The sequence below is a fragment of the Nerophis lumbriciformis genome, linkage group LG12 (assembly GCF_033978685.3).
Source record: "Nerophis lumbriciformis linkage group LG12, RoL_Nlum_v2.1, whole genome shotgun sequence".
NCBI lineage: Eukaryota > Metazoa > Chordata > Actinopteri > Syngnathiformes > Syngnathidae > Nerophis > Nerophis lumbriciformis.
In genome coordinates this window covers 42,067,379-42,084,106 of record NC_084559.2, presented here as the reverse complement: position 1 = coordinate 42,084,106, position 16,728 = coordinate 42,067,379, and the positions used below count along the sequence as shown (strand labels likewise).

Sequence of the window (16,728 nt, the reverse complement as noted above, 5' to 3'; positions counted from 1 at the left end):
CTGCAGGTGCACCTAATTCACAACTCCTCCAACACGAACATTATTGTTTTTGCACTTTTTGGCTTCTTATTAAATAACTTTTGTAACCTATTTTTATGGGAGTTCCTCTTTGTGATGTTAAGTTCCTGTTATGCGCTGTTATACAGTATATGCCTTGAGCTTTTATTTTGAAGGCGCTAAGAGCGGAAGTGATGACACGTTGGAGTGGAGCGGAGGTTTTTGAAAGAAGGTAAATAAAGTGGTCCTCGTGTAAACTGGAGCCTCCGTGTTTGTTATTTTGTAGTTTCATACAGTATAGGCGACATTTATAAACGGTCGGTTACACTTTTTTAAATAGATTCAATCTTGCACGTGGAAAGTTTAAGGGAGAGCTTTAGTTGATATAACACTCCCGTCAGGGGGTGCATTCTACGGCGGGGGTGCATTAATCCAGCACAACAGCGGCGCATGGACTTCATTTATAAGTAAAGGTAAGACCATAATAACGTTTTTTTTTATTAAATGTGCTTTTTTGTGTGCTACAGTTTGTATGTGTAAAGTTAAAGTTAAGTTAAAGTACCAATGATTGTCACACACACACACTAGGTGTGGTGAAATTTGTCCTCTGCATTTGACCCATCCCCTTGTTCACCCCCTGGGAGGTGAGGGGAGCAGTGGGTAGCAGCGGCGCCGGACCCGGGAATAATTTTTGGTGTTTTAACCCCAAATTCCAACCCTTGATGCTGAGTGCCAAGCAGGGAAGAATGCTGGTATGAGCTTTTAAACATAACCCGTTAACTGCTGCCAATCAAATGGTGAATAAGATACTCTTTAGGGTTCATATGTTTGTAAATCTGACTGTGATGAAGTCAGTGCCTCACCAGCCATGAACCTCACCGCACGTCACTGATATATACACACACACACACATACATATATACAGATATATATGTATGTGTGGGAAAAAAATCACAAGACTATTTCATCTCTACAGGCCTGTTTCATGAGGGTTTCCTCAATCATCAGGAGATTTTAATGGGAGCATTCACATACCATGGTTTATATAGGGCACAGAGTGGGTGGGTACAGGCTGGCGTAGGGGCGTGGTGATTGGCTCATGTGTTACCTAGGAGGTGTTTCCGTCTGTGGCGGCATGCTGTTACAATTTCGCTGCGCTTGTTGAGGGATGACAGGTCAGGACGGTAAATAATAAACAGTTTCTCTTTCAAGCATAGGTTGCATCTTTTATTACCACTATTGTAAGGTGTGCTGGATGCAAGAATTTGCCATGTTATTGAATATTCAACATTATTGTCTTTGAGGTCCCAATTGTGTTTGCTGAGTTCTGTGGTATTCCGCAGGTTTTGGTTCCTGAAAGAAGCCTTGTGATTGTTCCATCTGGTTTTGAACTCTCCCTCGGTTAATCCTACATATGTGTCGGATGTGTTAATGTCCTTGCGTGTTACCTTAGATTGGTAGACAACTGATGTTTGTAAGCACCCCCCGTTGAGAGGGCAATCAGGTTTCTTTCGGCAGTTACAGCCTTTGTTGGTTTTGGAGTCGCTCTGTCCGGGGGCCGACGGCTCATTTGCAATTGTTTTGTTGTGGTTTGAGATAATTTGTCGTATATTGTTCATACAGCTGTAGCTCAATTTAATGTTGTTCTTGTTGAATCCTTTTCTTAGGGTGTTGTCTTTGGGAAAGTGTTTGTCAATCAGATTGAGGAATTTGTGTCCAATGTTAGTTGAGACGTTTTTGCTGTATGGGGGGTTGTACCAGATGATGTCGTTTCGTTTTCTGTTCTTTTTTGGTTGGTTTCCTGGCGTGGGTTCATAGGTGAGGGTGAAATTGTATCCGCTTTCATCAAGGGCTTTTTGGTACGGGGGGGTTGCTTGGTCAAATTCAGCTTTGCTAGATGACAGCATCGATAGCCTTTTATTAATTCCGGTAGGTATTCTTTTTCGTGGTGGTGGGTGGGTGGTTGCTGTCATGGTGCACGTATTGGAGTGTTGTGTTGGGTTTCGTGAATGGTTGGTAGCTGTTATTTCTCAGGTTGAAAGTGACGTCAAGGAAGTTGACGGTTTGCTTGTTGGCTTCAATCGTGATCCGTAGGCCGTTCTCTTTGAAAATTTGGCATATGCGCTTCTTGGTATTCTCGCTGCTCCTTGGCGAGGCGCGACACACTGCCAGTCCGTCATCACGGTAAATACCAAGGTTCAGATTGAGGCTAGCGAGCTAGGAGAGGAGGAAACTCCCAACGAGTTCACATATATATATATATATATATATATATATATATATATATATATATATATATATATATATATATATATATATATATATATGTGTGTGTGTATATGTATATATGTGTATATACACATATACATACATATACACATATATATATATATATATATATATATATACACACACATATATATGTATACACATATACATATATATGTATACACACACATATATATATATATATATATATATATATATATATATATATATATATATATATATAGACACACACATATATATGTATACACACATATATATGTATACACACACACACATATATATATATATATATATATATATATATACACACACACACACACACACACACACACACACACACACACACACACACACACACACACTCTCTCTCTCTTGGCATTCTCTCGATGAGCTTCAAGAGGTAGTCACCTGAAATGGTTTTCACTTCACAGGTGTGCTTGAAGCTCATCGAGAGAATGCCAAAAGTGTGCAAAGCAGTATTCAGAGCAAAGGGTGACTTTTTTTGGAAAAAATAGAATATAAAACATTTGTTCTGTTACCGGTATTTCATCTTTTTTTGTTAAGTACATAACTCCACATGAGAACACCTGAGAAGGTGATTGGCTGCAAGCTCCCATACCTCCAGGACCTGTTCTCCTCCAGGACCAGGAGGCGTGTGGGTCGGATCACAGCTGATTCTTCTCACCCTGGACACAAACTATTCTCCCCTCTCTCCTCAGGCAGGAGACTACGGTCCATCCAGACCCACATCTCCCGCCACCTGAACAGTTTTTTCCCCTCGGCCATCAGACACATGAACAATAACAAGATCTGATAGCTTAGTTACAGCTCTTTTTACTACCTATTCTGTGTTATATGTGTTTTATGTTGCACGATTGCACCAAGAAAAATTCCTAGTTTGTGAACTTCTTCTCAAACAATGGCAATAAAAACTATTCTGATTCTGATGTGTTCATTAATAGTTTTGATGCCTTCAGTGACAATCTACAATGTAAATAGTCATGAAAATAAAGAAAACTCATTGAATGAGAAGATGTGTCCAAACTTTTGGCCTGTACTGTACATACACAATAAAGTGTGTCGCAAAATTAAGTGAGTGCGACTTATATTTAGGTGGATGTACACCAGAAAGTGATATGTATAAAGTTTTAATGCTGAGTGACTCACTTTACAATCGGTAACTTGTTCCTAAGCAAATCCTTCACTCAAAATCATTGAGTGTTATTGTTTTTAAGTGTCACTAATAAAATCATTTCAGCTTCCCTGACTGACCTGTTGGCATTGAGTTTGAGTTTCTCTTCGGTGTCTTTGATCAGCTGCTCAAAGTCCAGCTGACTGTGGAGACCAGGAACCACCAGTTTAACAAATGCATGGTCCTCAGGAAAATCTTCTGGCCACTCCATAATTCTGTACCGGGATTGGCGATCTGTAGGGAAGACGGCACCATCGTCAAAAACCTGGCGTGTTCCAGTTCAGAGAACACGGTAATGACACAGACAGATGAGGGCTGTCAGGATTAAATAAACTACGCAGATTGGCGAGACGTGAGAGTGAGGTATCTTCATGGCTGAAACAAACACATTTGCTCAAGTGGTTTGCAATCATTTGAAATGTCCTCAGACAAGAGTCGTATTAGGGATTCCGAAATCAATTGCACCTGAGACAAATGGAAGGTTATCACAAAAGTAGTGTCTGTTCTCACAAAATAATTTCCATTGAATTGGATGACCCGTGACTGGAATGCGTTGCCTCTAACCACTTCCTGACACGACAGCCAAGGAAAATAATGAGATGCTCTTCAGTTGAACCTTTCAATAAACAAGTCATCTCCTTATGTCTGTGCCAGGGCTGAGGGGACCACCAACACCCCTCGCTCATCCCAGCGGTGCTTAACGTTGCCGTTAAAAAGCCGGTCCCCCACCTGTGCAGCGTGGCTGAGTCTCGCATCAACATTGTCATCCAGCAGAGTCAAGTGGAAGGTAATGGAGAGTGTCTGTGTCAATTTGGCTTCCTCACACTTCGCCTGGCGCACGCTCCGTCGCCGTGTGCTCTGATTTTAATAATCCCTGTCAAACGCCGTACTGTGTGCCGCTTCCTCGCTGCTGCGCACACTCGATGCCACTCTCCCTGTCAGGAAGCTCAACATTCATTTAGCCTGCACAAAGGGAGGCCTGTCCAACTGGACTAATATTATTTCCCCCCACTGACAACCCCACCAGTTAAACTTGTCCTTTATTATTTTGCTTTCTCCGTTTCCTTCTGCCATCATAGTGCACGGGAGCCTGCCAAACTCACATTATTACACTAACGAACTGAGACAATACTTCCATACAAGGCAACACATAACAAACCAAAAGGCAATTAAAATATGCAACCTATACAAAAATACTTAACAGATACCTAAATACCAATAACACATGCATTGTTATACTCACTAATTGTAATTTGATTTGTTGTTTTTATTTTGCTAAGATTTTTCTGTCCTATTTTTTTCTAATCCATAATTTGTATGCATTTCACACTGTATCACTGTTGGTGTACTTGTGTCATATTATTATTATTATTATTAATAATAATAATAATAACATAAATCTGTCCCTTGCATTTGACCCATCTCCTTGATCACTCCCTGGGAGGTGAGGGGAGCAGTGGGCAGCAGCGGTGCTGCGCCTGTGAATCAATTTTGGTGATTTAACCCCCAATTCCAACCCTTGATGCTGAGTGCCAAGCAGGGAGGTAATGGGTCCCATTTTTATAGTCTTTGGTATGACTCGGCTGGGGATTGAACTCACAACCTACCGATGTCAGGGTGGACACTCTAACCACTAGGCCACTGAGTAGGTAGATGGTCCTAAACTGTTTTAACTATGAAAATATTTAATTAATGTTAGGCGTATTTACCACCGACCCAATTCTCCGTCATAAACAAAGGGGTAGTTATTTAAAATTAAAGCGGAATTTCCGACAGAGCACTTTATGGATGTTAAGTTATGCAAGTGTACCTAATGAAGTGACCTGGCAGTGTGAGGACTGCAACAGGGTCTCATTAGTACAAAACATGCAAACATCCAACCTTCATCTTTGTGTCATTAGCTCTTTTACAAAGCAGATGTTGGAGGTGCCCCAGTGTGTCTCCCCAGTGCTGCTACTGGGACAGCTGGAGCAGACACTTGTCTGCCTGATACATCAACCCAACAGCTATTAGAGCAAAGAAAACACACACACACCACCATCATCATCATCATCATCATCCCATCTCTCTTGCCGCTGCCTGTCTGCTACAGACTAACACACCATTTGCAGGGACAAGTCCGTACTGAAATATTTAGCAGCACATCCCCCAGGCCACCACTTTAAAGCCACTTAGAGCATATTGAGCGAAAGCCAACATTATTTTTAAAAGGTGCATCTAATGGTCTTGCAAAGGCAACACTTTATTAAACAGGTGGATAGTTGAGCATCATAATACTACTTACAACTATGTCATGCATGTTTGCCAGTGGGGGGCGAATGGTTTCATATTCACTGTTTCACCTCGGAAGAGCATCTACTGAGAATATATTACATCATTAGAACTTTGCACTAAATTATTGGTCACTTTTCTCTACACACGAGGGAAATATTATCCATTGACACCGAGAGATGGGCGATACGGACAATATCTATAACACAACACACTAGGGCTGGACGATATGGCTTTTTATTAATATCTCCATATTTTTTGGGCCATATCGCGATACACGATATATATCGCGATATTTAGTCTTAGCCTTGAATGAACACTTGATGCATATAATCACAGCAGTATGATGATTCTATGTGTCTACATTAAAACATTCTTGTTCATACTGCATTAATATATGCTCATTTTAAACTTTCATGCAGAGAGGGAAATCACAACTAAGTCAGTTGACCAAAACTGTATTTGTTAAACAGTTATTAAGCAGTGGCACAAACATTCATGTCATTTCCAAAACAGAAAGTGCAAGATTGTCAGAGACATTTTAAAACAAGCTATTAGTGCACTTTTGTGCATGATGTCACTAAGATGACATATCATCCATCCATCCATCTTCTTCCGCTTATCCGAGGTCGGGTCGCGGGGGCAGCAGCCTAAGCAGGGAAGCCCAGACTTCCCTCTCCCCAGCCACTTCGTCCAGCTCCTCCCGGGGGATCCCGAGGCGTTCCCAGGCCAGCCGGGAGACATAGTTTTCCCAACGTGTCCTGGGTCTTCCTCGTGGCCTCCTACCGGTCGGACGTGCCCGAAACACCTCCCTAGGGAGGCGCTCGGGTGGCATCCTGACCAGATGCCCGAACCACCTCATCTGGCTCCTCTCGATGTGGAGGAGCAGCGGCTTTACTTTGACATATCAAAACAACACTAAAGTAAAGTGCACTTTTTGTACAGAACGCCACTACAATAGTTAAAAACAAGTAAAGTGCACTTTTGTGCATGATGTCACACAAGATATTTCAAATACTCCATCCATCCATCCATCCATCTTCTTCCGCTTATCCGAGGTCGGGTCGCGGCGGCAGCAGCTTAAGCAGGGAAGCCCAGACTTCCCTCTCCCCAGCCACTTCGTCCAGCTCCTCCCGGGGGATCCCGAGGCGTTCCCAGGCCAGCCGGGAGAGATAGTCTTCCCAGCGTGTCCTGGGTCTTCCCCGTGGCCTCCTACCGGTCGGACGTGCCCGAAACACCTTCCTAGGGAGGCGTTCGGGTGGCATCCTGACCAGATGCCCGAACCACCTCATCTGGCTCCTCTCGATGTGGAGGAGCAGCGACTTTACTTTGAGCTCCCCCCGAATGACAGAGCTTCTCACCCTATCTCTAAGGGAGAGCCCCGCCACTCGGCGGAGGAAACTCATTTCGGCCGCTTGTACCCGTGATCTTGTCCTTTCGGTCATGACCCAAAGCTCATGACCATAGGTGAGGATGGGAACGTGGATCGACCGGTAAATTGAGAGCTTTGCCTTCCGGCTCAGCTCCTTCTTCACCACAACGGATCGATACAGCGTCCGCATTACTGAAGACGCCACACCGATCCGCCTGTCGATCTCACGATCCACTCTTCCCCCACTCGTGAACAAGACTCCGAGGTACTTGAACTCCTCCACTTGGGGCAAGATCTCCTCCCCAACCCGGAGATGGCACTCCACCCTTTTCCGGGAGAGAACCATGGACTCGGACTTGGAGGTGCTGATTCCCATCCCAGTCGCTTCACACTCGGCTGCAAACCGATCCAGTGAGAGCTGAAGATCTTGGCCGGAGGAAGCCATCAGGACCACATCAACTGCAAATAGCAGTGACCTAATCCTGCAGCCACCAAACCAGATCCCCTCAACGCCCTGACTGCGCCTAGAAATTCTGTCCATAAAGGTTATGAACAGAATCGGTGACAAAGGGCAGCCTTGGCGGAGTCCAACCCTCACTGGAAACGTGTCCGACTTACTGCCGGCAATGCGGACCAAGCTCTGACACTGATTATACAGGGAGCGAACTGCCACAATAAGACAGTCCGTTACCCCATACTCTCTGAGCACTCCCCACAGGACTTCCCGGGGTACACGGTCGAATGCCTTCTCCAAGTCCACAAAGCACATGTAGACTGGTTGGGCAAACTCCCATGCACCCTCAAGGACCCTGCCGAGAGTATAGAGCCGGTCCACAGTTCCACGACCAGGACGAAAACCACACTGTTCCTCCTGAATCCGAGGTTCGACTATCCGGCGTAGCCTCCTCTCCAGTACACCTGAATAGACCTTACCGGGAAGGCTGAGGAGTGTGATCCCACGATAGTTGGAACACACCCTCCGGTTCCCCTTCTTAAAGAGAGGAACCACCACCCCGGTCTGCCAATCCAGAGGTACCGCCCCCGATGTCCACGCGATGTTGCAGAGTCATGTCAACCAAGACAGCCCCACAACATCCAGAGCCTTAAGGAACTCCGGGCGGATCTCATCCACACCCGGGGCCTTGCCACCGAGGAGCTTTTTAACTACCTCGGCAACCTCAGCCCCAGAAATAGGAGAGCCCACCACAGATTCCCCAGGCCCTGCTTCCTTATAGGAAGACGTGCTGGTAGGATTGAGGAGGTCTTCGAAGTATTCCCTCCACCGATCCACAACATCCGCAGTCGAGGTCAGCAGAGCACCATCCCCACCATACACGGTGTTGACACTGCACTGCTTCCCCTTCCTGAGGCGGCGGATGGTGGTCCAGAATTGCTTCGAAGCCGTCCGGAAGTCTTTTTCCATGGCGTCCCCGAACTCCTCCCATGTCCGAGTTTTTGCCTCCGCGACCGCTGAAGCCGCACACCGCTTGGCCTGTCGGTACCTGTCTGCTGCCTCAGGAGTCCCATGAGCCAAAAGAACCCGATAGGACTCCTTCTTCAGCCTGACGGCATCCCTCACCGCCGGCGTCCACCAACGGGTTCTAGGATTACCGCCACGACAGGCACCAACCACCTTGCGGCCACAGCTCCAATCGGCCGCCTCGACAATAGAGGTACGGAACATTGTCCACTCAAAAACTGTCAAATAAAAATGAGCTGAATAATAGGAAATCAAATAGTATATGTCATTCGTTCTGTGGTAGGTTCCTGCGGACGTTATTTCCTTCTGTTGTTGATTTTTTTTCATACGGTGTTGATCTGGAAATGGTTGCTTCGGCATTTTGTGGGTGTGGCACCGAACGGAGATGTTGACATGCAGTTTCAAGCACTCTTCATTCTCTAGCGGGTGACTTTTCAAATGATGCTACAAATTAGCAGTGCTACTACTTTTTGTAGCAACGCTTTTGCCGCATAATTGTTCAACATATTCCCGCTTGAAGCCAAACCACCGCCAGACGATGCACCCCGTGCTGTTTTTCTTGGGAATTAATTATTCCTCCATTTGTTACCAGATTCGCACCTTCTTTCTCTCGTATTACCACTCGCACCGCACCGTTAGCCTCCCAGCTAATGTTACCCATGTAGCTACCTCTCTGCTCGGGGAGGGTGCGTGACGTTGCACACGTGACGTATAAGAAGGTGCGCTTGTTTTGTCTCTGTGAGAAGGAGAGACAAGAAAGAGTGAGAAACGCCTGCAGCATAATGCCCGCAGGTAAAAGCAACTGTGTGAGAACATATACTAAAATATCACGATATAGTCATTTTCTATATCGCACAGAGACAAACCCGCGATATATCGAGTATATCGATATATCGCCCAGCCCTACGATATACACTATATTGCCTTGACTCACATATGAACTTGAAGTGCCATCCCATTCCTAACCTGTAGGGTTAATATGATGTCAGTCCACCTTTTGCAGCTATTACAGCTTCAACTCATCTGGGAAGGCTGTCCACAAGGTTGCGGAGTGTGTTTATAGGAATGTTCCACCATTCCTCCAAAAGCGCATCGGTGAGGTCACACACTGATGTTGGTCGAGAAGGCCTGGCTCTCAGTCTCTGTTCTAATTCATCCAAAATGTGTTCTATCGGGTTCAGGTCAGGACTCTGTGCAGGCCAGTCAAGTTCATCCACACCAGACTCTGTCATCTATGTCTTTATGGACCTTGCTTTGTGCACTGGTGCACAGTCATGTTGGAAGAGGAAGGGGCCCGCTCCAAACTGTTCCCACAAGGTTGGGAGCATGGAATTGTCCAAAATGTTTTGGTATCCTGGAGCATTCAAAGTTCCTTTCACTGGAAATAAGGGGCCAAGCCCAACTCCTGAAAAACAACCCCACACCATAATTCCTCCTCCACCAAATGTCACACTTGACACAATCCAGTCCGAAATGTAGCGTTCTCCTGCCAACCTCCAAACCCAGACTGGTCCATCAGATTTTCAGATGGAAAAGCGTGATTTATCACTCCAGAGAACGCGTCTCCACTGCTCTAGTCCAGTGGCGATGTGCTTTACACCACTGCAACCGACGCTTTGCATTGGACTTGGTGATGTACGGCTTAGATGCAGCTGTTCGGCCATGGAAACCCATTCCATGAAGCTCTCTGCGTACTGTACGTGGGCTAATTGGAAGATCTCACGAAGTTTGGAGCTCTGTAGCAACTGACTGTGCAGAAAGTGGGCGACCTCTTTGCACTATGCGCTTCAGCATCCGCTGACCCCTCTCTGTCAGTTTATGTGGCCTACCACTTGGTGGCTGAGTTGCTGTTGTTCCCAAACTCTTCCATTTTCTTACAATAAAGCCGACAGTTGACTTTGGAATATTTAGGAGCGAGGAAATTTCACGACTGGATTTGTTGCACAGGTGGCATCCTATGACAGTTCCACGCTAGAAATCACTAAGCTCCCGAGAGCGGCCCATTCTTTCACAAATGTTTGTAGAAACAGTCTCCATGCCGAAGTGCTTGATTGTATACACCTGTGACTGAGCCAAGTGATTAGGACACCTGATTCTAATCATTTGGATGGGTGGCCAAAAACTTTTGGCAATATAGTGTATATTGCATCTTTCTTTTGTAATAAGTTAGCTGCTGATGTATGAATAATATATTGTGTCATTTATTGTTTTATTTTCGCCAATCCATTAAAATTCTACTTGCTAATTTATTGTTAATGTCTGGTAACTTCATATTGTGACATGAATCTATCTACACTTCCGCTAACACGTAAAAAGCACTTATTCTTCTGTTGTTTCAATACTTTGTTAGTTTGGATCAAAACTACAAATTTGGGTATCAGGGAAGTATTGGCCATACCAATGCTGATACTAATAGGTAAAATGCTCATTATGATTGGATGATTAATATTTTAGCACAATTATAATCAGGCAAAATCACAGCATAGGGGTGTAACGATATCAATTGTCACGACTTGGACTATGGAGTTTTTGTTTTCCCAAGATGCAAGTGAATTTGGATCGGACATGGCTTGAAGGTGAGTACATGATTTATTTATTACTATCAAAATGGAACAAACGAAAAGCGCGCACAATGGCGGAGGTAAAAAAAACTTGGCGAATGAAAACAAAACTTGCACAAAGGCAGAAACTGAACACGAAATAAAAAACACTTACTGTGGCATGGGACCGTGAACAGGGCTTGATACGAGAGGATAGCAGGGTTAGAAAAGATATGACACCAGGACGAACAACAGAAAATGAAAAGCTTAAATAACACAGACATGGTTAACAACAGGTGCGTGACTCAAAACAGGTGCGTGACATGACAGGTGAAAACTAATGGGTTGCTATGGTGACAAACAAGAGTGCATAATGAGTCCAAACGTGGAACAGGTGAAACTAATGGGTAACCATGGAAACAAGACAAGGCAGTGAAAAGTCAGAAACTAAAGAGTCAATAACTAAACAAAACAAAACATGACTAAAACAAAACATGATTACACAGACATGACATCAATGAACTATTTAGATTATTTCCTACTATCAACTTTCATTTAAATAATTTGGTTTTGACCCCCTAAATTCCCTTTTTGTCCAGAAACCTATTTGCTGAGGTTTTAAAACAATAAGAAAAACGGCAATAGAGTTTGGACTAATTAAAAATACTGGTCAAATCACTGTAGTATCGACCATATACAAATACTATACTTAGTATCATTACTGTCGATATTCAAGAGGTGTCCAACTTAGCGGTTAGCATGGCTAACCTAGCCTCATACGATATGTAGTGGAGCATGTTTAGCTGATAAGTGATAAAGTGATAAAGATACTTGTAAGAAAATTACTTTATTTGCTGCTATAGAGGCTAGGGTGGCTAATTTAGAAAACATATTTGCACTGTGGAGGGACGTTAGCCGCTAGCTAATACGTTACAGTGTGTTAAGGGATGTGTTCTCTTGTCGTTGTCAAATTTGCGGGACACATTTAGAATGTGTCGTCAACTTGCATTATCACGATATAGCGGGCAGATTTATATCATTTATAATCGTATATCGTCGATATAGCACAACACTCTTTACTGCCAACAATAGGCATTAAAATCATCAATATTCAACTGGATTATACCTTTTAGAGCAGTAATTCACAAACTATGGGCGCCATATGTAGGAGTGTGATCCAACTATCGTGGGATCACACTCCTCAGCCTTCCCGGTAAGGTCTATTCAGGTGTACTGGAGAGGAGGCTACGCCGGATAGTCGAACCTCGGATTCAGGAGGAACAGTGTGGTTTTCGCCCTGGTCGTGGAACTGTGGACCAGCTCTATACTCTCGGCAGGGTCCTTGAGGGTGCATGGGAGTTTGCCCAACCAGTCTACATGTGCTTTGTGGACTTGGAGAAGGCATTCGACCGTGTACCCCGGGAAGTCCTGTGGGGAGTGCTCAGAGAGTATGGGGTAACGGACTGTCTTATTGTGGCAGTTCGCGCCCTGTATAATCAGTGTCAGAGCTTGGTCCGCATTGCCGGCAGTAAGTCGGACACGTTTCCAGTGAGGGTTGGACTCCGCCAAGGCTGCCCTTTGTCACCGATTCTGTTCATAACCTTTATGGACATAATTTCTAGGCGCAGTCGGGGCGTTGAGGGGATCTGGTTTGGTGGCTGCAGGATTAGGTCACTGCTATTTGCAGATGATGTGGTCCTGATGGCTTCCTCCGGCCAAGATCTTCAGCTCTCACTGGATCGGTTCGCAGCCGAGTGTGAAGCGACTGGGATGGGAATCAGCACCTCCAAATCCGAGTCCATGGTTCTCTCCCGGAAAAGGGTGGAGTGCCATCTCCGGGTTGGGGAGGAGATCTTGCCCCAAGTGGAGGAGTTCAAGTACCTCGGAGTCTTGTTCACGAGTGGGGGAAGAGTGGATCGTGAGATCGACAGGCGGATCGGTGCGGCGTCTTCAGTAATGCGGACGCTGTATCGATCCGTTGTGGTGAAGAAGGAGCTGAGCCGGAAGGCAAAGCTCTCGATTTACCGGTCGATCTACGTTCCCATCCTCACCTATGGTCATGAGCTTTGGGTCATGACCGAAAGGACAAGATCACGGGTACAAGCGGCCGAAATGAGTTTCCTCCGCCGGGTGGCGGGGCTCTCCCTTAGAGATAGGGTGAGAAGCTCTGTCATTCGGGGGGAGCTCAAAGTAAAGCCGCTGCTCCTCCACATCGAGAGGAGCCAGATGAGGTGGTTCGGGCATCTGGTCAGGATGCCACCCGAACGCCTCCCTAGGAAGGTGTTTCGGGCACGTCCGACCGGTAGGAGGCCACGGGGAAGACCCAGGACACGCTGGGAAGACTATCTCTCCCGGCTGGCCTGGGAACGCCTCGGGATCCCCCGGGAGGAGCTGGACGAAGTGGCTGGGGAGAGGGAAGTCTGGGCTTCCCTGCTTAAGCTGCTGCCCCCGCGACCCGACCTCGGATAAGCGGAAGAAGATGGATGGATGGATGGATGGGCGCCATATAGGAGTACGCCAAAGAATCACTTGATTAAAGTGCAGTGTTTTATTTTTGCATATTTGAATACAGTGTTACTGTTCAAACTGTGTGTAATGTTGCAGTGGCCAAAAAATATTCAATATATTTGTTAAATAAAACCTCTGCCTTGTTTTTAATAAATATTTGGGCCTACAACCCTACTGTATTTTAATGTTATGGTAGTGTTTTCTGAGGTGATACTTGGTGAAAAGAGTTTCAGAACCACTAATTTAAAGCAATGGACCCATTGTAAAAACAATGTGTGAGGTGTACAGTAATACATGCTACAACAATTGTGCACTAGTGTCAAGAAAATTTAAAACGGCAAATGCTAACATACCAATATGTTTCTGCAAAAATCAGTGGCATACACTATATACCATTATAACCTATAAACTAGTGTATATAGGTTTTTTTGTGTGCAAAATAAATATAAAAACTGTTACATGAGAAGTAATACAAGTAATCGTGTTTTTTTTCCCAAAAATATCCTAACATAACACGGTGACTCATGTGGCTTTTGATTAATTATTGCATTAAATAATTATTAAAACAAATGACATTGGAAACTATGGCCAAATTACAGTATAATGTCATTAAGATGCGACTTTATGTTTCAGTTCAGTTTCAGTTTATTTGGAACATGCATACTATACAATGTAGTGCATCACACAATTCCAGTTGTTTCATTACAGCATGTCCGAAAAGGAGTAGGAAGAAGCAGAGCTTATTTAATCCTACCCCTTTTCATACCATAGCAATTTTTTCCCATTTCCTTGTTCTCTGTAACAGAACAGTGAACAAATAAATAACAAATAAATAATATACCATTGTAAGCAAACAAATATTAAACAAATACATTATCTTTGTCTCAATAAAAAGGAAGAAAACCAAAAAAAAAGGTTCAAGATCCATCCATCCATTTTCTACCGCTTATTCCCTTTGGGGTCGCGGGGGGCACTGGAGCCTATCTCAGCTACAATCGGGCGGAAGGCGGGGTACACCCTGGACAAGTCGCCACCTCATCGCAGGGCCAACACAGATAGACAGACAACATTCACACTCACATTCACACACTAGGGACCATTTAGTGTTGCCAATCAACCTATCCCCAGGTGCATGTCTTTGGAGGTGGGAGGAAGCCGGAGTACCCGGAGGGAACCCACGCAGTCACGGGGAGAACATGCAAACTCCACACAGAAAGATCCCGAGCCCGGGATTGAACCCAAGACTACTCAGGACCTTCGTATTGTGAGGCAGATGCACTAACCCCTCTGCCACCGTGAAGATGTTCATCATAATTCTTGTTCTGTGTACTTTGTGAACACTTGTACTTTGAACAGTCTCTTAAACTGAATCCTATTGATGCGTTGTTTGATTTCTTTGGTTAATCTATTCCATAATTTAATTCCATCCATCCATCCATTTTCTACCGCTTGTCCCGTTCGGGGGTGCGGGGGGGTGCTGGAGCCTATCTCAGCTGCATTCAGGCGTAGGCGGGGGTACACCCTGGACAAGTCGCCACCTCATCACAGGGCCAATTCCACATACAGAATGCTAAAGGTTTTAAGTGTTGTACGTGCATACAAATGTTTTAATATAGATTTTATTCTAAGGTTATATTTCTCCTCTTTTGTTGAGGAGAATTGTTGTACATTCTTGGCTAGCAGGTTTTGATTTAAGTTACAAAAATGAAAGTAGGCTAAATGTACAAATAAAGTGATATACAATTAGTGGCTGAGGATTAATATGACTGACGTTAAAAATGTTGACTCAGAAATGTTCAAAATAAGCTATTATATTATATTTCTCTGTTAGGATGAGATAAACCTTGTCTGGCGGCTCCTGCATGTTAACAATGACATGCACATGTGTTTAATTAAACTGCTTGTTAACAACAATGGCATAAAATCGTGTTTAATTAGGTAAATAAAACATTTTAGTTCTTACCTGTCAATAAATGTTTATGATCTCCTTTTGATGCAGTATGCATCCGCTGCAGGATGGCAACACACACACAGAGAGTCATCTGCAGTCAATGCATTGCAACAAATGCACAGTCCGGACGTGCATGTGTGCAAATGACAGTAAACTCGCCATGTTTACATGATCACGTGTAACGTTAATACCGTTACGTGAGTGTGTTATACCGTTGCAGTGAAAACCCCAGCTTCGAGGACAAGGTTAGGAAAAAAAAAACCCGGTGCATTACTGGTTTCGTCGGTAGATAATAGTTTGCAAGTTTGTGCAGCAAAAACAATGATCTCGGTTTCTCAAGCAGCGTTGCATAGCATCCAGTTATTTTCTCATTTCCGGTGACAACAAGCGTCCGTGACAACAACCCGGAGGTAGAGTCCTGATAACTTCCGCTTTGTGGACCCGCTCAATTTGTCGCGTAAAAGGTGGACAACCATTTTTAAACGGAATATAAACGTTTTATCCTGTTTAAACGGCATTTTTGCCTTTCAAATCCTTTATAATACTGAAATAAATTGACAAACTCTCGAACTATAGAGTATTGGATGTAGTTAAATATTACTTTCAGTAGAGTTCACCCCCCCTACGAAACAGATTATAGTCTGTGCGGTGACTATCAGTTGACGTGATACTCAACCAGGAAATAAAGCAAATGCGCGAATATTATGAAAACGTGTACATCCCTTTTCTACCACTTGTCCTTTTTTGGGGGTCGTTGGGGGTGCTGGAGCCTTTCTCAGCTGCCCGTTGTAAATGTTTTTGATGAACTAAATGCCGCGTGTTTCTGGTGGTAAGGCTGTAGGTACAACTACAAGAGACACGTACGTTTGTTTTGTTACCGTAATACCGGATTGTTGCATTGTGAAAATATTTGGCGCGCCATCCAAAGATAAAACAGAACTGGAAATGAATAGTCACTATTTAGTAGTTTAGGTGAGACTATTTAATGTTTTGATATGCATAAAAATGACCTTGTAATGTACTTCTTAAACGTGTGCTTGGTCAAATGCAATGGCAATGACTGTGGTCAGACCTGTGCTGCAGCATTGCTTGCTGTAATTACTGTGAAGTGTGTTCCTGCAACACTTT

The 16,728-nt window shown here is 44.3% G+C and overlaps 2 protein-coding genes across 5 annotated transcripts in view; one reads left to right on the top strand and one right to left on the bottom strand.

Moving 5' to 3' along the window:
- Positions 1–15,982, bottom strand: part of kiaa0825 (KIAA0825 ortholog) — a 573,303-nt gene extending 557,321 nt beyond the window's left edge. For all 3 annotated transcript variants that reach the window (XM_061986612.1, XM_061986613.1, XM_061986614.1), the window contains exons 1-2: positions 15,613–15,982; positions 3,559–3,712 (exon numbers count right to left, since the gene is read on the bottom strand). In XM_061986612.1, coding sequence (XP_061842596.1) covers positions 3,559–3,712; positions 15,613–15,691 — 233 coding nt within the window. In that variant the 5' untranslated portion in view covers positions 15,692–15,982. The remainder of the gene's footprint in view (positions 1–3,558; positions 3,713–15,612) is intronic.
- Positions 15,983–16,285: 303 nt separating this feature from the next.
- The window catches only part of slf1 (SMC5-SMC6 complex localization factor 1), an 85,739-nt gene continuing 85,296 nt past the window's right edge, over positions 16,286–16,728 (top strand). Inside the window, exon 1 of one of the 2 annotated variants that reach the window (XM_061986616.2) lies at positions 16,286–16,460. The gene's annotated coding sequence lies outside the window, so the exon portion shown is untranslated. Of the gene's footprint in view, positions 16,573–16,728 lie in introns of both variants that reach the window. The other variant, XM_061986615.2, reaches the window with a different exon arrangement.